The sequence below is a fragment of the Etheostoma spectabile genome, chromosome 11, assembly GCF_008692095.1.
Source record: "Etheostoma spectabile isolate EspeVRDwgs_2016 chromosome 11, UIUC_Espe_1.0, whole genome shotgun sequence".
Lineage (NCBI taxonomy): Eukaryota > Metazoa > Chordata > Actinopteri > Perciformes > Percidae > Etheostoma > Etheostoma spectabile.
Window position 1 is genome coordinate 17,036,405 of NC_045743.1, and position 10,842 is coordinate 17,047,246.

A 10,842-nucleotide genomic window follows, 5' to 3' on the forward strand; every position below is an offset into this window, starting at 1 on the left:
AGATTTACCGTTGAAGATCTCCTATCCACCAGACTTCTCTGAGTCCCGCCACTATGGACTGCTGTTGCTGATGTACGTACTATTTCTAATGGTACAATATGCCGCAGAATATGTCAGAACCGCATACTCATAAATTCTAGGGGTGTCACAATTTCAATTTTAAAGAAGTAAGATCGGATTTTTCTCTCCGCCTACTTGCCCATTCGATATAGTTCCAAACAATGGAAATGTATGTTTGTTGGCAGTTTTTTTTTTTATGTTTGTCTTCAGTGGGAAACTGTGTCCTTGGGGCTGAATGAAAGTGGATTGACATTTTTGAAAGACGGATTGCTGGTTTTCGTCACTAATGTGATTTGTTGACAGTAGGAAAGATAACAGCCTTATCCCAACACGTTCTCCCTCCGATCTCGTAAAACACGGACGCTTGGTCAGGTGCCTTTGTTGTTGTTATTGATGCTAAAAGTCTCCTTTAGCGTCTTATCTTAACGTGCTCGGTCGGGACTATTGGCGTCCATTTTGACGCTGTTACGGTAAGGAAAAAGTCGTGCGTGGGGTTACGTTTCTGTGACTTGCGGGAATAATGTGACGGTAAAAGAACAAAGCGACTTTAGGAAATCGCGGTCTTCTGGGTGAAAGTCCTGTGTTTGACCCATCCACCGACCAACATCCCTACATGGAATTTCTTCCTGACATACTACTCACTAAACCCCGTCTACATACTGCTGTCCCCAGCACGTTCTACCAACACGCTGAAGGACATCTTTTTCGTCCCTTTAGACTGTCCAAATGTTGAAAAGGGGTTGCTTGTCCTTTCAAATTAAAGTAACTAAGCAATCATGAGTTACATTATATAAAGTGATGGCCAAATGAAGCTTCATGAAGTTTCATGAAACCTTCTTCTTTATTTTCTGAGCCCACCCTCTGTTGAAGGCACGCTAACTTGCCAATCCTTGAGCGTTTTTCTTTAAACCAGAGCGTCATTTACTGATTTTAGAAAACTCATAAAATGGTTCAGAAAGCTTCTTGAAGTTTTACCTGGCCATCACTCGTTGTTTACAAAGATCAACCGTAAATTGAGCTACTGGAATAGCTCTTTTTTAACAAATCTTCCAAAAAAAAACAAAAATAGACCTATTGATTGATCGCTTTCAGCTCCAGCATTTTTATTCTGTGAGGTTTCTTCATGTGAGTGTTCTGTGCTGTGTCCAGTGACAGCGCCCCCGGTGGCCAGGCGGTGTCGGACCTCTTCTCTCTGAGCTGGGACTCTGTGCTGGTCAGCTCGGACAGCGTCATCGTGGCTCGTCTGGACGGCCGGGGCAGCGGCTTCCAGGGTCAGAGGGTCCTGCACGACGTCCACCAGAGACTGGGGACCGTGGATGTTCAGGACCAGATCGCAGCAGTAGAGTACGTTAGCAAATTAGTTTTTTTCTCTACATATATAACAGAATCCTCATAAAAACACATGCAAATCCCCTGAAGGATAGCTTCATAATTGCTACATACACTCACCTATAGGATTATTAGGAACACCATACCAATACTGTGTTTGACCCCCTTTCGCCTTCAGAACTGCCTTAATTTTACATGGCATTGATTCAACAAGGTGCTGAAAGCATTCTTTAGAAATGTCGGCTCATATTGAGAGGATAGCATCTTGCAGTTGATGGAGATTTGTGGGATGCATATCCAGGGCACGAAGCTCCCGTTCCACCACATCCCAGAGATGCTCTATTGGGTTGAGATCTGGTGACAGTTGGAGTCATTTTAGTCCAGTGAACTCATCGTCATGTTCAAGAAACCAGTTTGAAATGATCGGAGCTTTGTGACATGGTGCATTATCCTGCTGGAAGATGCTATCCTCTCAATATGAGCCAACATTTCTAAAGAATGCTTTCAGCACCTTGTTGAATCAATGCCACATAGAATTAAGACAGTTCTGAAGGTGAAAGGGGGTCAAACACAGTATTAGTATGGTGTTCCTCATAATCCTTTAGGTGAGTGTACATACTGATGAACCTGATGTTTTGGAGTGACTGTACAGCACAGCACCGGTCAGGATGAACAATGTGATTGGAAACAATATGCATAATGGAAAACATGGTGGTTTTATGTCTTATCATGTTGCAGCTGCTGCTTTCTTCTTTGCTGTTATCTCCAAACAGACACTCGATTGAAACGTACATAGTTTTTTTCATTCCTTGGAGGTCCAAACAAGAGGACTAAAGCTGGCTTTTGTTTGCAGTCTCTTTTCATGCATCTTAATTGTCTGCACTTGTCAATGTGCTGCTACATTCCCCTTGTTACACCTTTCCTCTGCTGTGATGTCCCCCTGCTGCAAAGGTTTCTCCGTGCTGCAGCTGGTTTTCTTTTCATTTCCAGCCAATTATCAGCCAATTTCCTATTATTTCATAGGTTATGCGTTGTTCAATTAATTTGTTAACTGCGACTCTATATATTAAAGGCGTCACACAAATTAAATTTACTTTTACAGATTGTACAGTACAATCCTACACCGGCTTTTGTAGAAAACTGTATTACTGAGAGGTTTTCCCAATGGGGCAGGTGTAGGTTAAACTCCTCACACACCACAAATAACATAACATCGTCACATGATCGCTTGAGAGATGCTCTTAAAGGTTATTTAACACTTTGCTGTAGGTAGGAGTGAGTCATTCAATAAATGTGTCTTTATCAATTGTAACAGAGAGCGTTTTTACTCCGAAGTTGGCTCTTTAGACTACATTTAAACTACTGCACTAACCTCGAGCTACAGCGGAGTATAGCAGAGATGGGAGTCACCTTCATTTAAAAAACAAACCCCTCTCATCATAATACCTTTGCTCATTTGCATTAATTAGCAAACATTACAGATGTTGGATATCACCAGATGATTTGCACACACTGATTCCCCTTAATTCCACCAGATGCGATTGCTGAAAGACTTATGACACAACTTCCCAAATTTAAGTTCAAATATACAGCCAACAAAGTGAATTAAAAGTATTAACAAATCATGAAATGAAATAAGATTATTCGTGGATGCCCTATAACATTCTGTTCTTTTAGAATCCGATAACGTGAATGTGGATGTGTTTTGCTCATTCATGGTATGTGTTTTTATTTCAGATTCATGATGAAATTTTCATATATTGATCGGACACGGATAGCAGTGTTTGGAAAGGTGAGCCATCCCTGTCTATAGTTAGACATAAAGTCAAATCATGCTCACTCAATTTTTTCCATTAACACATTACATCACCAATAATATAATTGCTGTTATGTTACATGTTCTTTTGCCTTTTTTATTCCACTAAAGCAGGTCTCCTTTTTTTTCTTTGCAAGTATCAGGAGGTTGAATTTCCATAACTGTTTGTGTGTGTCTGCTCAGGGTTATGGAGCGTACCTCACATTGATGATGCTCAAGTCTACTGACAGCCTCTTCAAATGTGCATGTGCGATGTCACCTGTGACGGACTGGAAACTCTATGGTGAGTACAGAGTCCCTCCATCAATCCTGCATCGTGTTTGTGTTGAATTGACACTCTACTCTCTTTCATTTAGAGAAATGAATGGCATGTTTAAACTAAAGATTTTCTGTCTCACCCCTGCCATAACAGTGAGGTAAATCTATGGAGTGGTAAAATAACAGACAAAGCTTCCAGGCCTGAAAAGTGAAGCAAATGCTGAAGTGCCTTAAACCTGCATTCTGACTCATTTCCAGCAGGGGGCGACTCCAGTGGCTCCAAAGAGAAGTCTGTTTCTATAGAAGTCCATGAGAAAATGAACCTATTCCTTTCTTGATTTATTACCTCAGTAAACACGTTTATGGCCTCAGTTACTGGTTTCAGGTTGTCTTCATTACAGCATGATGTTCATTGTTTAAATTATGGTCCCATTTATTTAAAAACGTTTCATCTCCGGGATTGGCCAGAAATGTGTCCCTCACTTCAGCCGGATGTGAGTTTTCTTCCACTTTCTTTGTGTTGGCGTTCTAACCTCCGGTGGATTTCTGAGGTCTATGGTTACCTGGTCCTCAGATCTCTGCAGGGTAAATCCAGACAGCTAGCTAGACTATCTGTCCAATCTGAGGACTATGGTTACCTGGTCCTCAGATCTCTGCAGGGTAAATCCAGACAGCTAGCTAGACTATCTGTCCAATCTGAGGACTATGGTTACCTGGTTCTCAGGTCTCTGCAGGGTAAATCCAGACAGCTAGCTAGACTATCTGTCCAATCTGAGGACTATGGTTACCTGGTTCTCAGGTCTCTGCAGGGTAAATCCAGACAGCTAGCTAGACTAACTGTCCAATCTGAGGACTATGGTTACCTGGTCCCCTCCTCTTACTGAGCGCTGTGGAGGAAGGTCTGGCAATGTGAGACCACTGCTGCTACCTCCGCTATATTACATTCTATTGGTGAATCTCAGCTTTTAGCACTACATCTAAAGACCATACTAAAGAGCGTTCTATACTAGTCTTAAGAATACACAGAGGACACACACACAAGATGTTATTTTCTCCTCCCTGGAAGCATTTTATTTGGGCTCAGGATGACAGGAACTCCACTTTGGAGAGGTAATAAGAAGCAGCTACTGTCTACCGGTGACACTGTTAACACTGGATCACTTCTCATTTCCACAGCATCAGCGTTCTCCGAGCGATACCTTGGCATGCCATTACGGGATGACAGCAGATATCAGGTTTGTGTTTACTACCTCTCTCCACCCCCACACTTGTTTGCGGTTGATCTTTGAAAGCGGCTTGCCGAGACATCAGTGACACACCTCCAGTTAAGCTCCCACAGTTACTGAATGCTGCTATCAAAGGCAGAGGCGGCGATGCTTCACCTCATCCTGTGTTTTTTTCATGCTCCGTAGGATTTTGTCACCCATCTCTCTTTGGTAACTGTGTTCACCGGATGTCAGATTACATACCAGAGGCTTTTTATAAGGGTTGCCTGGCTCTCTCAGGTCTCCTGCACAGACAAGATGTTTAGCTACGGTATCAGAGGGGTTTTCCACAGCGATAGGAAAGAGGCAGGAAGTGTTTTTTCAAGCACATCAAATTCACTGCTTTCAGTATACTGCAGCTTTGCATTTCCTATCTGCAGACTTGGGCTTCATCAAAACTACTACATTTTGGTTTAAAAACTAATATATTTTGCTACGCTCACAGCCAGAGTCCACACTCCTCCAGCACTGACAAGCCCCTAAAACTAAGACATTTTTAAACACTGCTGCCCCCGTTTTGGTTTAAAAACTCTGGGGTTGCTATGTAGTGTGGAGGGGAACAAACGGAGACCTTTGGAAACGTCAGTTAGGTTGGCTTACATACCTTTCAGTAACAGCTCCACCTGGTTGTCAGTTCAAGCCAATGAATCCCTGCTCCTACTTTTCATAATTGTTGTACTTTTTCCAAAGTATTTTCCGGATTTTCAACATATACATCTATGATTTTCAACCTGCAGAGTAACTTCTGACCATCTGCTTCCTGTTTGCATCAGCATGCATGTGCCCAGTGTATGCGAATGGTCATGTGACATGTGTTGTCGGACGTGTTAATATGGATGGAGAGTAGTTCTGCTACATGAGCTAAAACGCTTGTGTGGACAACACATAGCATTTTGTCTTTGTTTGATATCTTTTTCCTCACAATTTGAATCTGACTGTGGTTGTGAATGCATGTAATCAAGATATAATGCAAACAGCTTTCATTCGATCAAACTTCTTTTTTTTATTGCTTTCTTTAATGCCAGTTAGCATATCTATCTTTCTATTATTTCTGATTCCTCACAGTTTTCCAGTGTGCTGCAGAACGTCCAAGCGCTGAGGGAGCAGACACTGATGCTAGTGCACGGCACAGCAGACGGTAAGAGAAAATGAATTGTGATAGAATGAAAATACTGTATCTGTAATGTATCTCTGCTGAGCACGATTCTTGGAACATAATGAGTCAAATGTTTTTTTACTGAAAGATAAAAGCAAAAATTGTCTATCTAATATCTAGATTGATGCTGGGATTTCCAGAGGATAACATTCACTGCTTAACCATGCATGTCTTGTTTGTTGAGTTATTTTTGATCTGAATCTGATTGTCTTTTCTTTTTCCCAGTTAGAAATCAGTTTAAATCTTGCTGACATGTTCTTTTTTTTTTGTTGTTTTTTTCCCCAGCCAACATCCACTTCCAGCATACTGCTGAGCTCATCAAGAACCTTGTGAAAGTTGGAGCAAACTACTCAATGCAGGTGAGTATCGCAGAGGCAACATTACCATGGCACATCCTATAAACTGCACTTTTGCAAAACAGGACAATGCCACACATGCAAAATAATGTGTAAAATACATTTTTAAGCCTAGTTCGGACCAAAGATTCACAATGAGACTTGCAACTACCTACAATGTGCAATGTTCTAAAACTTACAGGCTTACACCACTTAGACAGTGTATCATCTCTACAAAATATAAGACAAATAGAAAGATTTAACAAAATACGGAGCAGTCAAAGTTGGAAGGGGTTTGTTCGGCCTCTCCCACCCCCCCATTAAATTGACAGTGTTCAATCGGCCCAGTCTAACGCCTGGACCAGAGCTCCGTTTTGCGCGTTCTTCAGATGTGAGCACCAGGCCGGCCCGTGTAACGGCTGAGGGCCATACTGTCACCTGTTATAATACGCCCGCCTGTAACTGACATCTAAAATTGAAATATGACCCCCGGCTGGTTTGTGATGGACTGGCCATTCGGGAAATTGCCCAAACCTCCCGTTGGCCAGTCCATTGTGGGTACAGATTGTGTGCACACTTTTTGTAATGACCTTGTTACAAGCTCATAAAGTCGTGCCCCAGAAGCACAATAGAAAACAGATGTTACCTTGGCTGAATTACATCCTCTGGCATTTATTGAAGACGAGAGATGCAGCCTTGAAAGAAATCTATTTGGTCTACAGATTTGGGCAACTGCTATATAAGGGTCTCTCAAACAAAGCTATAAGCAATCCATGAAGGCCAACGCAAATGTATTCATTAAACAGGCTAAAGGAAACCATAAAAGGCTCTGGAGAGTCATTAAAATGTACTGTAAAGAACATCCAGAGTGTGGAGCAAGAGAACTTAAGATAAATGGGATCCCTCAAAATGAGAGCCTTGTGGTTGCAAATTATTTATTAACGAATTCCACGTTCCTGTTGTTGTAATTAATGATGCAATTGCATAAGCCTACATTTTGAATTTATTTAATTGGTCTTTTTTAGTTTTTTTAATGTTTTTTGTGTTTTTGTGTTTGTATGTATGCTGTTGTACTGCTGCCGGTCTTGGCCAGGACACTCTTGAAAAAGAGAGTTTTATTCTCAATGAGTCTCTACCTGGTTAAATAAACTTACTTTTTTTTTTAAATAAAAGAAAATATAGTTAAATAAAATGACTTTATTCCAGGCACGGCTGCAGGAATTCAATTTTGGGCCAAAGTCATTTTGGCTGGCCCTTTTAACTACAAAAGTTAACACTGTTTGCCTTCCTTTGAATGTTTTTGACTGGTAGTCTCACTAAAACAGAAATGACTGATATGCTGTGGAAAGCAAATAACACGCCTGGTTGACTATGACACTCTTTAAATAATTTTAATACTGAGATAGCTCATTACTTACCCACAACAGTTAGTATTTATTACATGCTGAACATTGCAAAAGCCATGCAAAATAGATAGATAGATAGATAGATAGATAGATAGATAGATAGATAGATAGATAGATAGATAGATAGATAGATAGATAGATAGATAATACTTTATTCATCCCACGATGGGAAAATTCCCTTGTGACAGCAGCAGTATTTCCACAGTAAAAACAAACCAACAAACAAACAACAAACAAGCAACAGGCAAACAACAGATAATGTGCAAAAAGTACTGAATGAATGGCATAATATAAAAAGTGAGGTGGCAATAGTATGAAAAATATTGCAATGTAAGTAAGTAAGTCACGGGCAGTTAAATTGAATATAACATTATGTAATTAAATAATATAACAAAAGTAAGTAACCATGATCTAAATTGACCTTGATATAATTAACATTACAAAAGTACTTTCTCTATGGGGTCCAGAGGACAGTCCAGGACAGAGCTCGCTCTCCTGATCAGTCTATTGAGTCTGCTCCTGTCCCGGTCCGAGCTGCCCCCCTTCCAGCAGACCACAGAGTTTGTTCCTGTCCCGGTCTGAGCTGCCCCCCCCTCCAGCAGACCACAGCATAAAGGATGGCAGAGGCCCCCACAGAGTCATAAAAAGTCCTGAGGAGAGTCCTGCACACTCTAAAGGACCTGAGTCTCCTCAGCAGATGGACTCTGGTCCTTCTTGTAAAGTGCATGGGTGTTATCATGCACCCCCACAAGGCCATGTCTGCTTTATTCTTATCAAAGTCAAAAGTAAAAGACGGTTGAATGCGTTGATGTTCATGTCCCTGTGTTCTGAAATAGTGTAAGTCCAGTATACAAAAAAGATGATAAATCTTTCAGATCGCTCCCAGTATGTTTTGGGTAAATAACATATTGTCATCGCCGAAGGCCTGTATGGGAGTCCCGCAAGGCTCCATACTAGAGCCATTGTTAGTTTGTACCTCAATGATTACCCATCTGTGTGAAATGATGGATCCTACACTTTTGTTATTAAGCATATGAAGAAGATGGGCACAGCTCACCTGGACCCTTTAACTGTAAAAGCTAGCACATGTCCCACATCCCATCTGCCTCCCATCCCCCTGAGCCTCCTCTGTATGTCTTCAAACCTCTGTCCACTAATTTACTCATGTTTTACCCACCAGATCTACCCAGATGAGGGACATTTCTTGTCTCAGCAGAGTCGCCAGCACCTCTACGCGACACTGACCAGCTTCTACAGGGATTGTCTTAAGGAGGAGTTACTACCGGTGCCTGATGAGGAAGAGGAAGAGGAGGAGTAGGCGTTGACGGTCAGACCTTGGGCAGAGCTTAAAGAACTTCTGTCAAGGATCTGTCAAGGTCTTTCACATTTGGACAAAGTGTTTGGTGGGACATGGACACTGGGTTAGAGCTGCTGTGTGTGTATGTGTGTATGTATGCGCGTGTAAATGTGTGTGTGGGTGTGTAAATGTGTTAAAAACTTAACTGAAGGACACAACAGTGACGCCAGGACTCGAGGCGGGACTTGCCCTCTAGCATAAAGTCATTTCGGTTTTGGGACGCTCTGTTTCTTGGCACAGCGCACAGAAGACTGCCGCCATCTTTTGCAGGCTCATCCACAAGTGCATGGTTCTTTTGTCTCTCGCAGCTTCACTCACATTACCCAAGTTAGCGTCCTTCGTGGTAGCACTTGGGAGGAAATGAACACAGATGTACACTTTAGATCGCACCTCTCTTTTGGTTGTTGTATTGTTGCACACGGAAATGTTCCAGTCAGCTGTGAAAAAACGTTAAGTCACGCGAGGTTACCACAACAGAGACGATCCTGAATAAGTGCTATTTCCTGATGAAACCCTCCGCCATCGCCCGCCCTAAATGAAAACAGTCTTCATAAGCCACACTTTCTTGGACAAGGGTCTTGCGTAGACATGTACAATGCCTTATGAGGTTCAACATACTGTAATATAACTTGCTGGCAGTGGTAGTCGTCCATTTGCAGTGTCATGTTAACCTATGTCAACTCAGGTACACAAGACACAGCACTGCAGTCAGTTTAGTATCAGTTACAACACATTGTCATGAATAAGTTATGAATTATATATGAAGATAATGGATATAGGCCATACAGTCATTTCAGTTTAAGGCTACACTGCAAATTCTTTCAAATATGTCATTAAACTTGTTTTGTTTTTTAAATCTCTGAAAGGGAGTGAGATGATTTTTCAAGAGCTTTCTTGAAATCAAGACACATTTTCCTTATTTCTGGATATTCTGTTATTTCAAGAAAATAATAATTAACTGCAGTGGATACTAATGAAAATGTGTGTACTAAGATGGACAATTTTACAGTGTCAGTAAGGTGTTTGCATGTCTACAGGGAATGTGTCAAGTGTTGTCACATTTTGTACAGTACAATACAGCAGAGTGTGTACATAAATATATTTTTGAGATGTCAGATCTCATAGATAGTTTAGTCTATGGGGATGGATTGATTTGACCTGGATGTCTTGTACATTTTCTTTGTTTTTTTTTTCCTTTTAGCTGTTGATTTTCTTCTTAGGATGGATTTTGTAATGCTTGTTCTTGTTCTTTTTGCTGTTTTAAAAGGGAAAGGGCAGGGTTGAGCTGTTGGGGTAATTGTGGTTGTCCTATAGTGATGATTATAAATAAACAAAAAGACTGAAAAACAATGAATTTTGCTGGTAGAGCACACCTTAGAGCAGAGAACCACGTCAGCTACATCTGTTTGCAGTATTGATTGTCTGAGATTTTAATTTAATATTGTACAGTATGTGTTTCTTTACCTCACATTAACCCTCGTGTTGTCTTCCCGTCAAAATTGAAAATCAACACTTTTAATCAAGGTTTTTAACATTTTTTACTTTTTTTCCCTTTTTTTCAATGTTTGTCACTTGTTTTTGATGTTTAACACTACGTTACACTAACTAACTGTGTTTTTACCAGTACACTGGGACTAGATAATCCCATACAAGCATTGAAAAGTGATTCCAAATTATTGTAATGAATACAGTTTGATTAGGTCTGTGCACTAAAACGATAACGTGTGACTAGTGGTCTCCTGAATCTGGTGGTGTTTTTGGTTTGACCCTTGTGTCGTCTTCCCGTCAAAATTGAAAACCAACACTTTTGATTATGCTTTATATCAATCTTTTTTAGTTTTTCTTATGTTTTTGTCCTTT

General features: G+C 40.9%; 1 protein-coding gene across 2 annotated transcripts in view; it reads left to right on the top strand.

The window, feature by feature from the left end:
- Positions 1-10,323, top strand: part of dpp10 (dipeptidyl peptidase like 10) — a 207,935-nt gene extending 197,612 nt beyond the window's left edge. For both annotated transcript variants that reach the window (XM_032529936.1, XM_032529935.1), the window contains exons 19-26: positions 3-72; positions 1,210-1,404; positions 3,127-3,181; positions 3,389-3,488; positions 4,640-4,698; positions 5,794-5,866; positions 6,170-6,243; positions 8,806-10,323. In XM_032529936.1, the coding sequence (XP_032385827.1) occupies positions 3-72; positions 1,210-1,404; positions 3,127-3,181; positions 3,389-3,488; positions 4,640-4,698; positions 5,794-5,866; positions 6,170-6,243; positions 8,806-8,943 (764 nt within the window). In that variant the 3' untranslated portion in view covers positions 8,944-10,323. The remainder of the gene's footprint in view (positions 1-2; positions 73-1,209; positions 1,405-3,126; positions 3,182-3,388; positions 3,489-4,639; positions 4,699-5,793; positions 5,867-6,169; positions 6,244-8,805) is intronic.
- The last annotated feature ends 519 nt before the right edge of the window (positions 10,324-10,842 follow it).